This window comes from Pipra filicauda, unplaced genomic scaffold, assembly GCF_003945595.2.
Source record: "Pipra filicauda isolate LSUMZ 115617 unplaced genomic scaffold, ASM394559v2 scaffold80_size11013439_pilon, whole genome shotgun sequence".
NCBI lineage: Eukaryota > Metazoa > Chordata > Aves > Passeriformes > Pipridae > Pipra > Pipra filicauda.
Genome location: NW_024104987.1, coordinates 7,423,598 through 7,434,218, shown reverse-complemented (window position 1 = coordinate 7,434,218; position 10,621 = coordinate 7,423,598). Strand labels below are relative to the sequence as shown.

The 10,621-nt window shown below is 54.2% G+C and overlaps 1 protein-coding gene across 1 annotated transcript; it reads left to right on the top strand.

Moving 5' to 3' along the window:
- The first annotated feature begins 3,939 nt into the window (after positions 1–3,939).
- Positions 3,940–10,621, top strand: FOXJ1 (forkhead box J1). Its single transcript, XM_027749866.2, has 3 exons — positions 3,940–4,023; positions 4,881–5,432; positions 8,184–10,621. Exons 2-3 carry the CDS (start codon positions 4,935–4,937, stop codon positions 8,982–8,984), a joined length of 1,299 nt encoding a protein of 432 aa, XP_027605667.1. The 5' UTR covers positions 3,940–4,023; positions 4,881–4,934; the 3' UTR covers positions 8,985–10,621.

The window sequence follows — 10,621 nt, the reverse complement described above, 5'->3', positions numbered from 1 at the left end:
TCAAAAGAAAAGACGGTAACCTCGACTTTTCCTTGGGGGCTAAAGCCATGTCACTTTGGAGCCCCTCAGTAGCACCTTCCCGTTCTCCAGCCCTGACAGGGGTGGGTCACCTCCTGCCCCCGGCCATCTCACACCCCCTGGCTCCTCTCCTCCAGCACGTGGAGCAGATGGGACAGGGTCAGCCCACAAAAGGGGTCCTGAGGTGTGGATGGATGGAGATGATGGGAGGATGGTGCTCAGGGGTGTGGGTTCAGGATGAGTGGTGGCATTGGTATCTTCAGTGCATGAGTTGGTGACCTTCATGGAGGGCTGCCCCCACCCCAAGTTTGCTGGCCCATGCCCCTGCCATGGTGTGGGCTGTCCCCATGCCGTGGGATGTCCCCATTAATGCACTGACAGTGATGGTGCCCCCCAGCTCCCCTTCCCTCCACCCTCCTCCTGAGCAGCACGTGGGCTTCAGGGCCTGGCCCTTGAGGTTGCTTTTCCCCAGGAGATGGAGCAGAGTGGCAGGGGTGGCAGGGCACCTGGTACCACCCCCAGCATGGTCACCAGCCCCTGGGACATTGCTAACTTACCCTCACTGTCTTCCGCCCTGCTGTGAGCTCAGGGCTCAGGGCTGTGCCCTCTCTCTGGAACAAGTGCCAAAAGTGTCACCCCCGTCCCACCCGTCCTGCCCTTCCCATCGCACTTTGTAGCACGGGGTGAATGAGGATGCGGGAGCTGCCCCCCCATCCCTCCATCCCCATCCCTCTGGCCAGGGTTGGGCCAGCAGCATAAGTGGATTTTGCTCCAGGGGACAGACACACAGGGACAGCAAAGGGATAGGGATGAAGCCACAGACCTCGGGGACCTGATGGGGCTGTTGGCAGAGGCCAGACTTCGCTCCAGAGAGCACCAGGGACAGTCAGAAGCCACTCTGAGGGGCATCAGACCCAATCTCCCGAGCTCTGGATCTGTTTGGGGCAGCCCAGGGTAGGAGGCTGAGCCTCCCTTTTCCTCACTTGGTTTTGTCATGCAAGTGTGATAGCAAAGGCCACCTCCTCTCTGCAGGAGGACGCTGCAGTTCAGAGCCACCTTAGGACAGAGATGCTCATCCACAGAAAGCAATATCCCTGTGGGGAGTGTGTGGGAAGCAGGTCCTCACTGCCAATCCCCACGTCAGACCATGGGCTGTGCTGGTGGCTGTGGCTCCTAAAGGGGAAAGAAACCCTTTAAACCCTTTTGGGGGCTGGGAGGTGTTTTCTCTGCCTGGCTCACAGCCAGGGAACTGCTCACTCCATGGCCCCGGTGTGGGTCCTGCCAGAGGTGGGTTTGGAGTCAGCCATCCTGCTGCTCCCTCCTCCGGGCTGGCACTCTGTCATATCTCCTGGAAGCTCAACAGCTCCCAGATTCCTCCCTGGGAACTCAGGGCTGGGCACTTGACGTGAAGTGACATCTCCAAAATGCCATCCTGTGGGATGTGGGACGGGAGCTGCAAACAGCAGGGAGGGCTCCAGTGGTGGGGACGAGCCCTGTGTCCCATTTGGGGACAGGCTGCATCCCCCTGTGGGGACCTGGGTTTGGGTGTCCCAGCCCCAGGGAGCCACCAGCATTGTTCTGGGCACAAGGAGAGCTTTGGGGGTTCACCATCATGCTGAGCTGGGAAAACCAGGGAGGCCTTGTCTTCCATAACCTTCCAGCACGGGCAGGGGCAGGAAAATCAGGCTGATGCTCCAGGAGTGGCTCATCTACCAAAGCCCAGCCTTCCTCATGGTTTCCAAGGGGACAAGGAGAGCTGGCCTGGCACCCTGGCACAGGGTTGTGATGGTGCTTGTGGCTGCCAGCAGGTCAGGGCAGAGCAAGGAGGTCCTGGGACTGACTGGGAGGGTTTTCTGGCTGCTCCGAGCTGTGTGTCCCCAAGGCTGCAGGAGTGGCCAAACAAGCTCATTGGGTGGCTGCAGACCCGGGTGGCTGTGGGTGGGCACTGCCCCTCACTCGGAGCGACCGTGGCTGGCAGTGAGCCTGTGGTGATGGGGAGGAGCCAGGAGGATGCTGTGGCCCAGTAAAGTGCTGCTGCCTGGCTGTGAGCAAAGAATCCATCCTCTGGGTGGCACAGGAGAGACGGGATTTGGGCATGGGTGACACCCCAGAAGGGACAAGGGACAGGCAGGAGCTGCCAGCGCAGTGTGGGGTGAAAGGGAACAGCCCCTTGTCTCACGGGGCAGCCCCTTGTTCCAGCAATCCACCAGTCAGGGATTTAAGGAAGGAAACCAGATTGCTGCTTACGACTTTGCTTTGAGCATGTTTTGGGTTTTAAGAGTATGTTTAATAAAGGGTATCTTATGTCGACAAAGTGTCCGGAGTCATTTTGTGCTTTGCAGGCTGAGGGCAGTCAGGGTTTGCGGGGCTTGGTGGGTGGAAACCCTTTTTGGCTCGAAGTGTCCACCTACATGTCACCCAGGCACCTCCCCCATACCAGCCCAGCTGCTTCAAATGTCCTAAAACACTTCCCAAGGTTCCTTTGAACCTGCATTCCCAACCCATCCTAAATTGTGCCTCCTCTGAGCCCAGTATGGAGACAGGACAAATGCAAAAAACTCTGCAGGAAGAGTCTGACTGGGGGTAGAGGCACCTTCCTGGTGTGGGGTGTGGGTGGCTGCTGGCACTGCTGGGACAGATGAGGACACCCAGAGGGAACTTCTGGAGGAGAAGAGGAGCACTAAGAAGCTGAGAGCTCATGCAAGAGAAATCCCTCCAGTGCGGGGGAAGAAAACTTGTGCTGGGAGCTGGTCTTGAAGAAGAGGAGAGCTGTAAGAGGGGTTATAATCTGAGTTTAATAGGGGGGCTGATGATGGTGGGGAGGAGCAACATGCAGCTAAATCAGAATCAAAATCAGAATCAATCAGGTTGGAAAAGACCTCTGAGGTCATCGAGTCCAACCTGTGACCAAACAAGCTGCAGGGACAGGTTGCAGATGGTCATATGCTGCAAAGGGGTCTCTCCCTGGTCTCTGTTAAAGCCCTTGGGATGGCAAGGAGGGTGGCCAGGGTTTTCTTATAGAAGCCTATGGCTGTAATTTTTTGAATTAAATAAAGGCAGACTCCATCTTTTATTTTTGGGGTCTACCAGGCCTCCTTCAGCTTTGCCCTCATCGCTGTGGGTGCATTGGGAGCCAGAAGCAGGATGGAAGCACAGGGAGGAGGAAAAGGGCTGGCGTTGCCCCTGTGAGACAGGACACAGGTTTTCACAGAATCACAGAATGGTTTGGGTTAGAAGGACGTTAAAGACCATCTCCTTCCAACTCCCTTAAAGACCATCTCCTTCCAACTCCCCCCTGCTGTGGGCAGGGACACCTTCAACTAGACCAGGTTGCTCCGAGCCCCATCCAACCTGGCCTTAGGGATGGGGCAGCCACAGCTTCTCTGGACAACCTGTTCCAACACCCTCACAGTAGAGAATTTCTTACTATTATCTAATCTAAACCTACTCCCTTTCAGTTTGAAGCCATTCCCCCTTGTCCTCGCAAAAAGTCCCCCTCCATGTCCTCGTCGCTCCCCTCCAGGTACTGAAAACCCGCAATAAGGTCACCCCGGAGCCTCCTCATCTCCCCGGGGCTGCCGCCGCTGGGTTCGTCCCGGGCCTTGGGGGGTCCCGCAGCATCCCTGGGTACCACCCCCCCAAAATCCCGCCCCGTCCCCATGGCAACGCGCGGGCCAATGGCGCGGCCGGAGGATGTTTACGGGGCGGGGCCGTCGCCGCGGCAACGCGCGAAGCCTCTCGGAGCCGCTACTTAACCCCGCGCCGGGGCGGCCGCGGCTCACGGCGGCTCGGCGGGCACGGCCCGGCCCGGGCACACCGCACGGAGCCGGCACGGGCACCCCGGCAGCCTCAGGGCTTCTCTTTCCCCTTTCTTCTCCCCCACCCCCCACTTTTTTTCTTTTTTCTTTTTTTTTTTTTTTTTTTTTCCCCCTCCACTGCTGTTTTTCCAGAACCTTCTTGCTCTGTCGTGAACTTTGGCGGTTGGGGGACGACAGCGGGACAGGGGTAAGGGGGAGCGGTGGAGGCCGGGGAGGGCGGTGGGATGGGATGGGATGGGATGGGACGGGACGGGCAGCGCGGGCGAAGCCGCTGGAAGGGGCGGTAGGTCTGCGCAGGGGGAGCGGCTCTTGTTATGTGCCCTCCTGGGCGCTCTCTCCTGGCCCAAAACCACGGGACTTCGGGTTTAGAGACTGGCACCGGAGCCAGGCGCCGCATCCCCTACCCGGGGCTCCCCAAAGCCTGAAGCTGCCGGCTCGCTCTGACTGAGGGTGTGCTTGGGGTGGGACCCTGACAACCCCGCCCCAAGCCCTCCGAGTTGTTTCTGGTGTGTGCCTGGGGTGGGACTCCGGCAAGCCCCCTAAGCTCCCCGAATTATTTCTGGGTACCAGGGGAAGGTAGAAGCAGAAATAGCCTCAAACCGAGGGAAGTTGGCTGCGAGGGGGGGAAACTTTAAAGTATTTTGTCAAGGTGTTGGACCCAGAGTTAGTCCTGCTAGCAGCAGGTACCCAGAGCTGTGTGTCCCCAAGAAACAACCTCACTTTGTGGGCTGGCAGGGGTTTTGGTTGCTTGGGGTGGTTTTTTTGTTGTTTGGGGTTTTTTTTAAATTCTTTGTTCAGCCAAAAACTTGTTGGGTAGCACCAGCCAACAGGTTTGGGTGACATTGGAGTGTAGGGTTTTGAGGGAATTTCCCCAAGGCTCAGGGTTGCTAAAGCCCCCCTGGGGCAGGTGTTGCAGCTCCCTTGCACAGCACCCCAGGGATGGGTCTCACTCAGCAGCACCAGGAGCACCCAGGCCTGGCCCTGCCTGGCTGCCAGAGAGCGCCTCAGAGAACATCAGCCTTCTTCTCCCTGTTGCTCTTGCAGGATCGGGCCCATCCCTTCCCTCCCCTCCCCGTGCACCCCGTGCAGCCCTGAGGCATGGCGTGGTCGAGCCAAGCACTGAAAGCAAAGGGCAAACTGAAGTGCGTGGAGGAAGACCTGGATGACAGCCTGCCAGACCTCCGCTGGCTGAGCGACTTCACAGTCGCCCAGACAGGCCTGCCCCAGTTATACCCCGGCTCGGACCCCCAGGACTGTTACACCATGAGTGAGAGTCTGTTCAGTCTGGTCGACTTCGAGTCCCCCTGCTCACCCCTGGCTGCTGACCCGGCGTGCAAGGGCACCCGTCACACCCCCTGCACGCCCGTCTCCTCCTCCACCTCCTCGACGACGCGCCACGACATGGCTGTGCCCCCCCATCTCGCAGGGGACATCGACTACAAGACCAACCCACACGTCAAGCCACCCTATTCCTACGCCACCCTGATCTGCATGGCGATGGAAGCCAGCAACAAACCCAAAATCACGCTCTCTGCCATCTACAAGTGGATTACGGACAACTTCTGCTACTTCCGGCACGCCGATCCCACCTGGCAGGTAGGAGATTTGGAGCCCTCTTGCCTTAGCCCCTCTCCCTGCAGAGCTGGGCAGGGCTTTCCACAGCCTCCACCCTGCACGAAGGTCTGCAGGGATGCTGGATCCCACTGGGAGAAGAGTGGCACTGGCAGCCGGTGGGGAAGGGCTGGAACAGGAAAGAACTTGGCTGGGCACAAATGCCACAGCTGCAGGGGTGGCAGAGGGAAGGAGCCATTCTGGAGGAGAGCCCGAGGACATTTTGGGAGCAGGGAGGTACCTGTTGGGCTCCTGGCACCTGAGGCTCCTCTTGGCTCCAGGGCAAAGGTCTCTCAATCCCTACCCTTCTGCAGTTCTCATTGGTTCCTGAGTCCCTCAGGACTGAGAGCACATGGAGTTAGCAGGTCAAGTGTCCCTGAGTGCTGAGGACCAGGCACAGGAGAGGGATGGAGATGCCACTTGTTGGACAAGTCACTTGTTGGGGAGGTTCTGAGCAGAAATGCTGCTGCTTTCCAAGCAGGGCAGAGGGCTGAGCTCCTGGCCCCTCGGACAGGTCAAGGAGTCTCCATCACTGGGATGAGCTGCTCAGACCTGCAGAGGGAAGCCCAAGAGAGGTCAAATAGGTCAAATCCCCAGCAAGCACAAGCATGTCCTTGTGGAACTGGGGACAGCCCCCAGGCTCACCAGCTTTGGGGACAGCCTGAAGCCCAGGGGCTTTTCCCAGACACCTTGGCTCGCTGCCCTCCTTCGTCACACGAGGGGACCTCTGGCACGTGAGGCTTTCTAGGATGTGGCAGGGCAAGAAGGACCTGAGTGGCTCATCCTTCTGTTATTCCCAGCCCAAACCCGCAGCACGTCACTAACCCTGATGGCAGTGCCCACCCAGGCAGGGCTGGGGAAACCCACTGCAAAGGCCCTGCCCAGGCACTGCCCACATTCTCTCCAGGCAAGTTGGCCTCCAGCAGCTCTTGAACCCCATCATGGGGAAGGGAACCCCTCCTAGTCCCTCTCCAGGGTCACCTTGGTCCCCCAGCCTCCTCCTTGCTCAGGGGACCTACGGGAGCGATTTGGAAGGAGGAGCTGGGTGCCAGAGTGTTGACTTTCTCCTGCATACTCATGGCTGGGTATTCACAACATTTTTAATTAAATGTGTTTATTAAAAAAAGAAAGAAGGTTTTCAATCCCTCTCTGCAGAGATCCAGGGGGTACACTGGACTGGGGCAGGCAGGAATGATAAATATGTTAACCGGCTGGGTAATAACTCAGCCCGGCCTGAGCGAAGTTTGGGATGGGAAGGAGAGATGGGGAGCAGAGAATGCAGCTTTCAAGTCTCTGATCCTTGTAAAATTTCATTAAACTGTAAAATTGAAGTTACCACAGCCTGGATTGTGTGGAGGGATGTCTGTGTTCCTGCTTCTTCTTTCTTTTATTTTTTTTATTTAGTTTTCTGCTTTTTATTTTTCTCTTTTCTTTTTTCTCTTTTGTTTCTATTTACTTTATATTTTTTTTCTTCCTCTCTTTTTTTTTTTTTTTCCTCTTCTTTCTTTCTATGTTCTCATCCCCTATCCCGATTCCCGTACGTGAAGACATCCTGGAAAGGTCATGCCACCCATAGTCCGTGGGGGAGATGGATATATTCCTGTGGGAGCTGAGTGCTTTGGAGAGGAGCCAACAAACCCATGGAGCTTCAGCCCAGAGGAGGGTTTTGTTGTGTGTGTGTGTGTGTGTGTGTGAGTGAGTGTGTGCATGTTTTTCAACAGCTCTAAGCAATCGAGCCTTGTTTTTCCTATTCGGCACTACGGATTATGGATGAATAAGCATAAAGATATCCAGGCAACATTAAAAAAAAAACCCACCTCTACCATATCCAATCTCTTAGTACAGTCCTGGCTTTGTGGAGTCCAACGCTGGGTTATTTACCCAATAACTGAGTTTCCTTTCTGATTATTCACATCACTCCAGGCACATTCAGGGTTTCAGAACAGCTCGACGGGAGCAGAAACTCCGCCTTTTCTTTTTTTTCCCCCCCTTTTTTTTTTTTTCTTCCCCCTCAGCTTATTTGAGCAGTGGCTGATGAAGATGCAGTGATCTCACACGGAGCTTCCCCGGGCCAGGAGGCACCTCTGGGGACACACAGGGCCACGGTGGAACAGTCCACGTGTCTCTCCATGTTCTCCCATCTGATTTGTGCCAGACTGGCTGTGGGAAGGCATGGTGCCTAATTTTTGGGCAAGTATTTTCCCCTCAACACTAGCAATAGGAGCAGATGAATCGGGGGATGCAAGGAGGGCCCTATAATGCCATCCCCCATGGTGCTGCCGTGTGTTGCCCCTTGTAATGGGGCTGTGGCCACATCGGTGTAAGGACCCACCTCTTCTTCCTCAGACGTGGAGGAGGATCCAACCTCATCCAGCTTAGTTCCATGCCTAGAGCAACTCAAGGTTTCTCCCAGTGCTCTGCATGATCCAAGGCCCCAATTTCCAGCCAAGGAGAGTTGCCCAAAAGCTTCCCGTTGGTTGGCAAGTCCTTGCTCGAACCCATTAGCTCCTGGCAATCTGGCTGGATGAGACAGGAGGCAGGAAAACTCTGCTGAGACTCAGGGGCTTGGGGGACTTTCTGCTGAGCATGTAGCCTGGGATGTCCTGACATTGCCAGTTTTGCTTTGTTTTCCTAAAGGTCCTTGCTGAAAATACTGTCCACCAGCCTTCCCACACAGGTAGGTCCTGTGGCAGCAGACGAGCATTCAGCCTCGGTTTCTTTCTCTTTTGGATCTAGAACTCCATCCGGCACAACCTCTCCTTGAACAAGTCCTTCATCAAGGTGCCCCGGGAGAAAGACGAGCCAGGGAAAGGTGGATTTTGGAAGCTTGACCCCTACTATGCCAACAGGCTCAAGTATGGGACTTACAAGAAGCGGCGGATGTCCCCAGTGCAGATCCACCCGGCCTTCTCCGGAAGAGCCCAGAAGGAAGCACAGCATGTCATCAGCCCAGCCACTTCAGCCTGCAGCTCCAACAGCATCCTGGAGGCCAACATGGCATCACAGCAGCTGCTCGAAGAGTTTGAGGAAGCCACCAGCAACCAGAATTGGAATCCAGTGGGTAACAAAGCTGGGCAGAAGCGCAAGCAGCCCTCGCCCATGCCAACGGCCAAGGCGTCCCGGCTTTCCAGCTCTGCCTTGATGACCCAGGAGGAGCAGACCGAGGTGGGATCGCTGAAAGGTGTCTTTGACTGGGAAACTGTCTTTAACACCAACCTTAACGGAGACTTCTCCACCCTTGTGGATATGGAGCTCCCACCTTCCATCAACCCCATAACGTGCGACCTGGACTGGACGGGAGAAGGGCAGCACATGGACTGTCCCCAGGGGCAGGAGCAAGTCCTCACCGAATCCAACCAGTACAACCTGGACTTTAACGAAACCCTCATGGCCACTACTTACTTGGAGCATCCCTGGGATGAAGGGACAAGCGATTACCTCTCCAACTGTGTCAACATTGACCAGGTGTTTGAAGACATCGACGCCTCTTTGCTGGTAGATGTGATCAACCTGAGCAGTCTGGCACGCCTCTTATAAGACTTTAGGATGCTCTCCCCAAGCTTGGACTTACAAGGGACAAGATTTTCTCGAGATGCCCATGGGTGACTCTTACCAGCTTTGTTGTAAGGTTACTCCCAGAAACACCAGGGGAGAAAAAAACCCCACCACCCCAGGAACTGCCTGCTGTGTCTTTAAAGGACACCTCAGAAGTCTCTAGTTTTCTCAAGAGAAGGAAAATAACACTACTTATTTTTTTACATTTTACTTTTAAAAAAGAAATGTGAATTATAATGGGGTTTTTTTCCATCAGGGCTAAAAGTAGCTGCTAAATCCCATCTAATGCAGGAGATTCCTGGTGGCTTAGGACTTGGTAGACTGAAGTGCAATTTCCTCACCTCTTTGTCTCTCTGTTTCTCTCTGTCTTTCCTTTTTCTGTCTCAGTGCAGTTGGTAGATGCAGTGTGATAATTAGCTGGTAAGCAAATACAGGTCCCTTCTGGATTCTCCAAGTTCAACATCCCAGCTGACTTGTGCCTAGGGAAGAAGAAAAGGTTTATAAATTCAGCAAGTGTGCCTCTTTAGATGTTTTTTATATAATCTATTATATATTATATATTCAAAGAAATCTATATTTTTTAGCACTAGAATTTCTTAAGGGAGGAGGGGTAGACTGGAAATGCAGTTTGGGAGTTGTTTTCTATTTTCAGTTTAAAGGTTTTGTGTTCACTGTTCTGTAAAACAAGACCACGCAAAGAAGGACTCCTGCAGCAACAGGATTTGTGAAGAATCCAGGAACTGGCCCGGACAGGAGAGGAGCAGCAGGGACCAGGGTGCTCCCAAAACTGGCTTTTGTATTTTTTTGTACCCAAAATCCTTGCCGCAGTTGCCAAAGGATCTGGACCACCATAAACCCTCTCGTTCACCCACTGACGTAGCCTCTCTCCACTTTTTTGGTCTGAGACTGTTGCTCTTCACTTCTTCAGCTCTTCCATCAGGCTCCAAGTACAAGGAAAACCCCACGGCCTGGCCCTCAGCTGGTGATGGTGGGATCACTCCACATCTAACGCTCCCAGGTGGGACTGAGCAGGAAAGAAATCCACATCCAGGCTCCATCCAGGAGCTCAGGCCAAAGACTTGTGTGTGCAACAGGCTCTGGGGACAGCAGTGGAAATGAAGTCCCATCCAGCCAGGAGCAGCTCAGGAGCCAGGAGAGACACTGGGATGTGCAGCGAGTGTGGCAGGGTCTGTGCAAGGTAGCTTGGAAATATTTTGGGAGCAGAGCCAAACTCTGCTGAAACCCGACTTGAAGCTCTCAAAAACCAGATTTTTTTTTGCCTCTCCTTTGCTGTGGGCTGTGAGAGGTAGAGCAGCCATTAGGTAGGAGCAAGTAGAAGCTGGAATTTTAGTGGTGTGTCATAGACTTGCCAAAAAAAAAAAAAAAAAGGAAGATTATAAATAGATTCTGTTTTGGTTACAAAAGCACTTAGAGGGGGCTTTGGGATCGGTGTAGCTGTTTGTATTGACAAAGTTTCCTTTTCCTTGTTGTTTTTCTTCTATTTTTCCTGCTTTGGGGATGATGTTGAAGAACTGCAGAGTTACTTGTGCAATTTAACTTTTTTCATGCAAAGTTATTTACAAATCTAAAAAAAAATAATAATAAAGAAAAAAAATGGA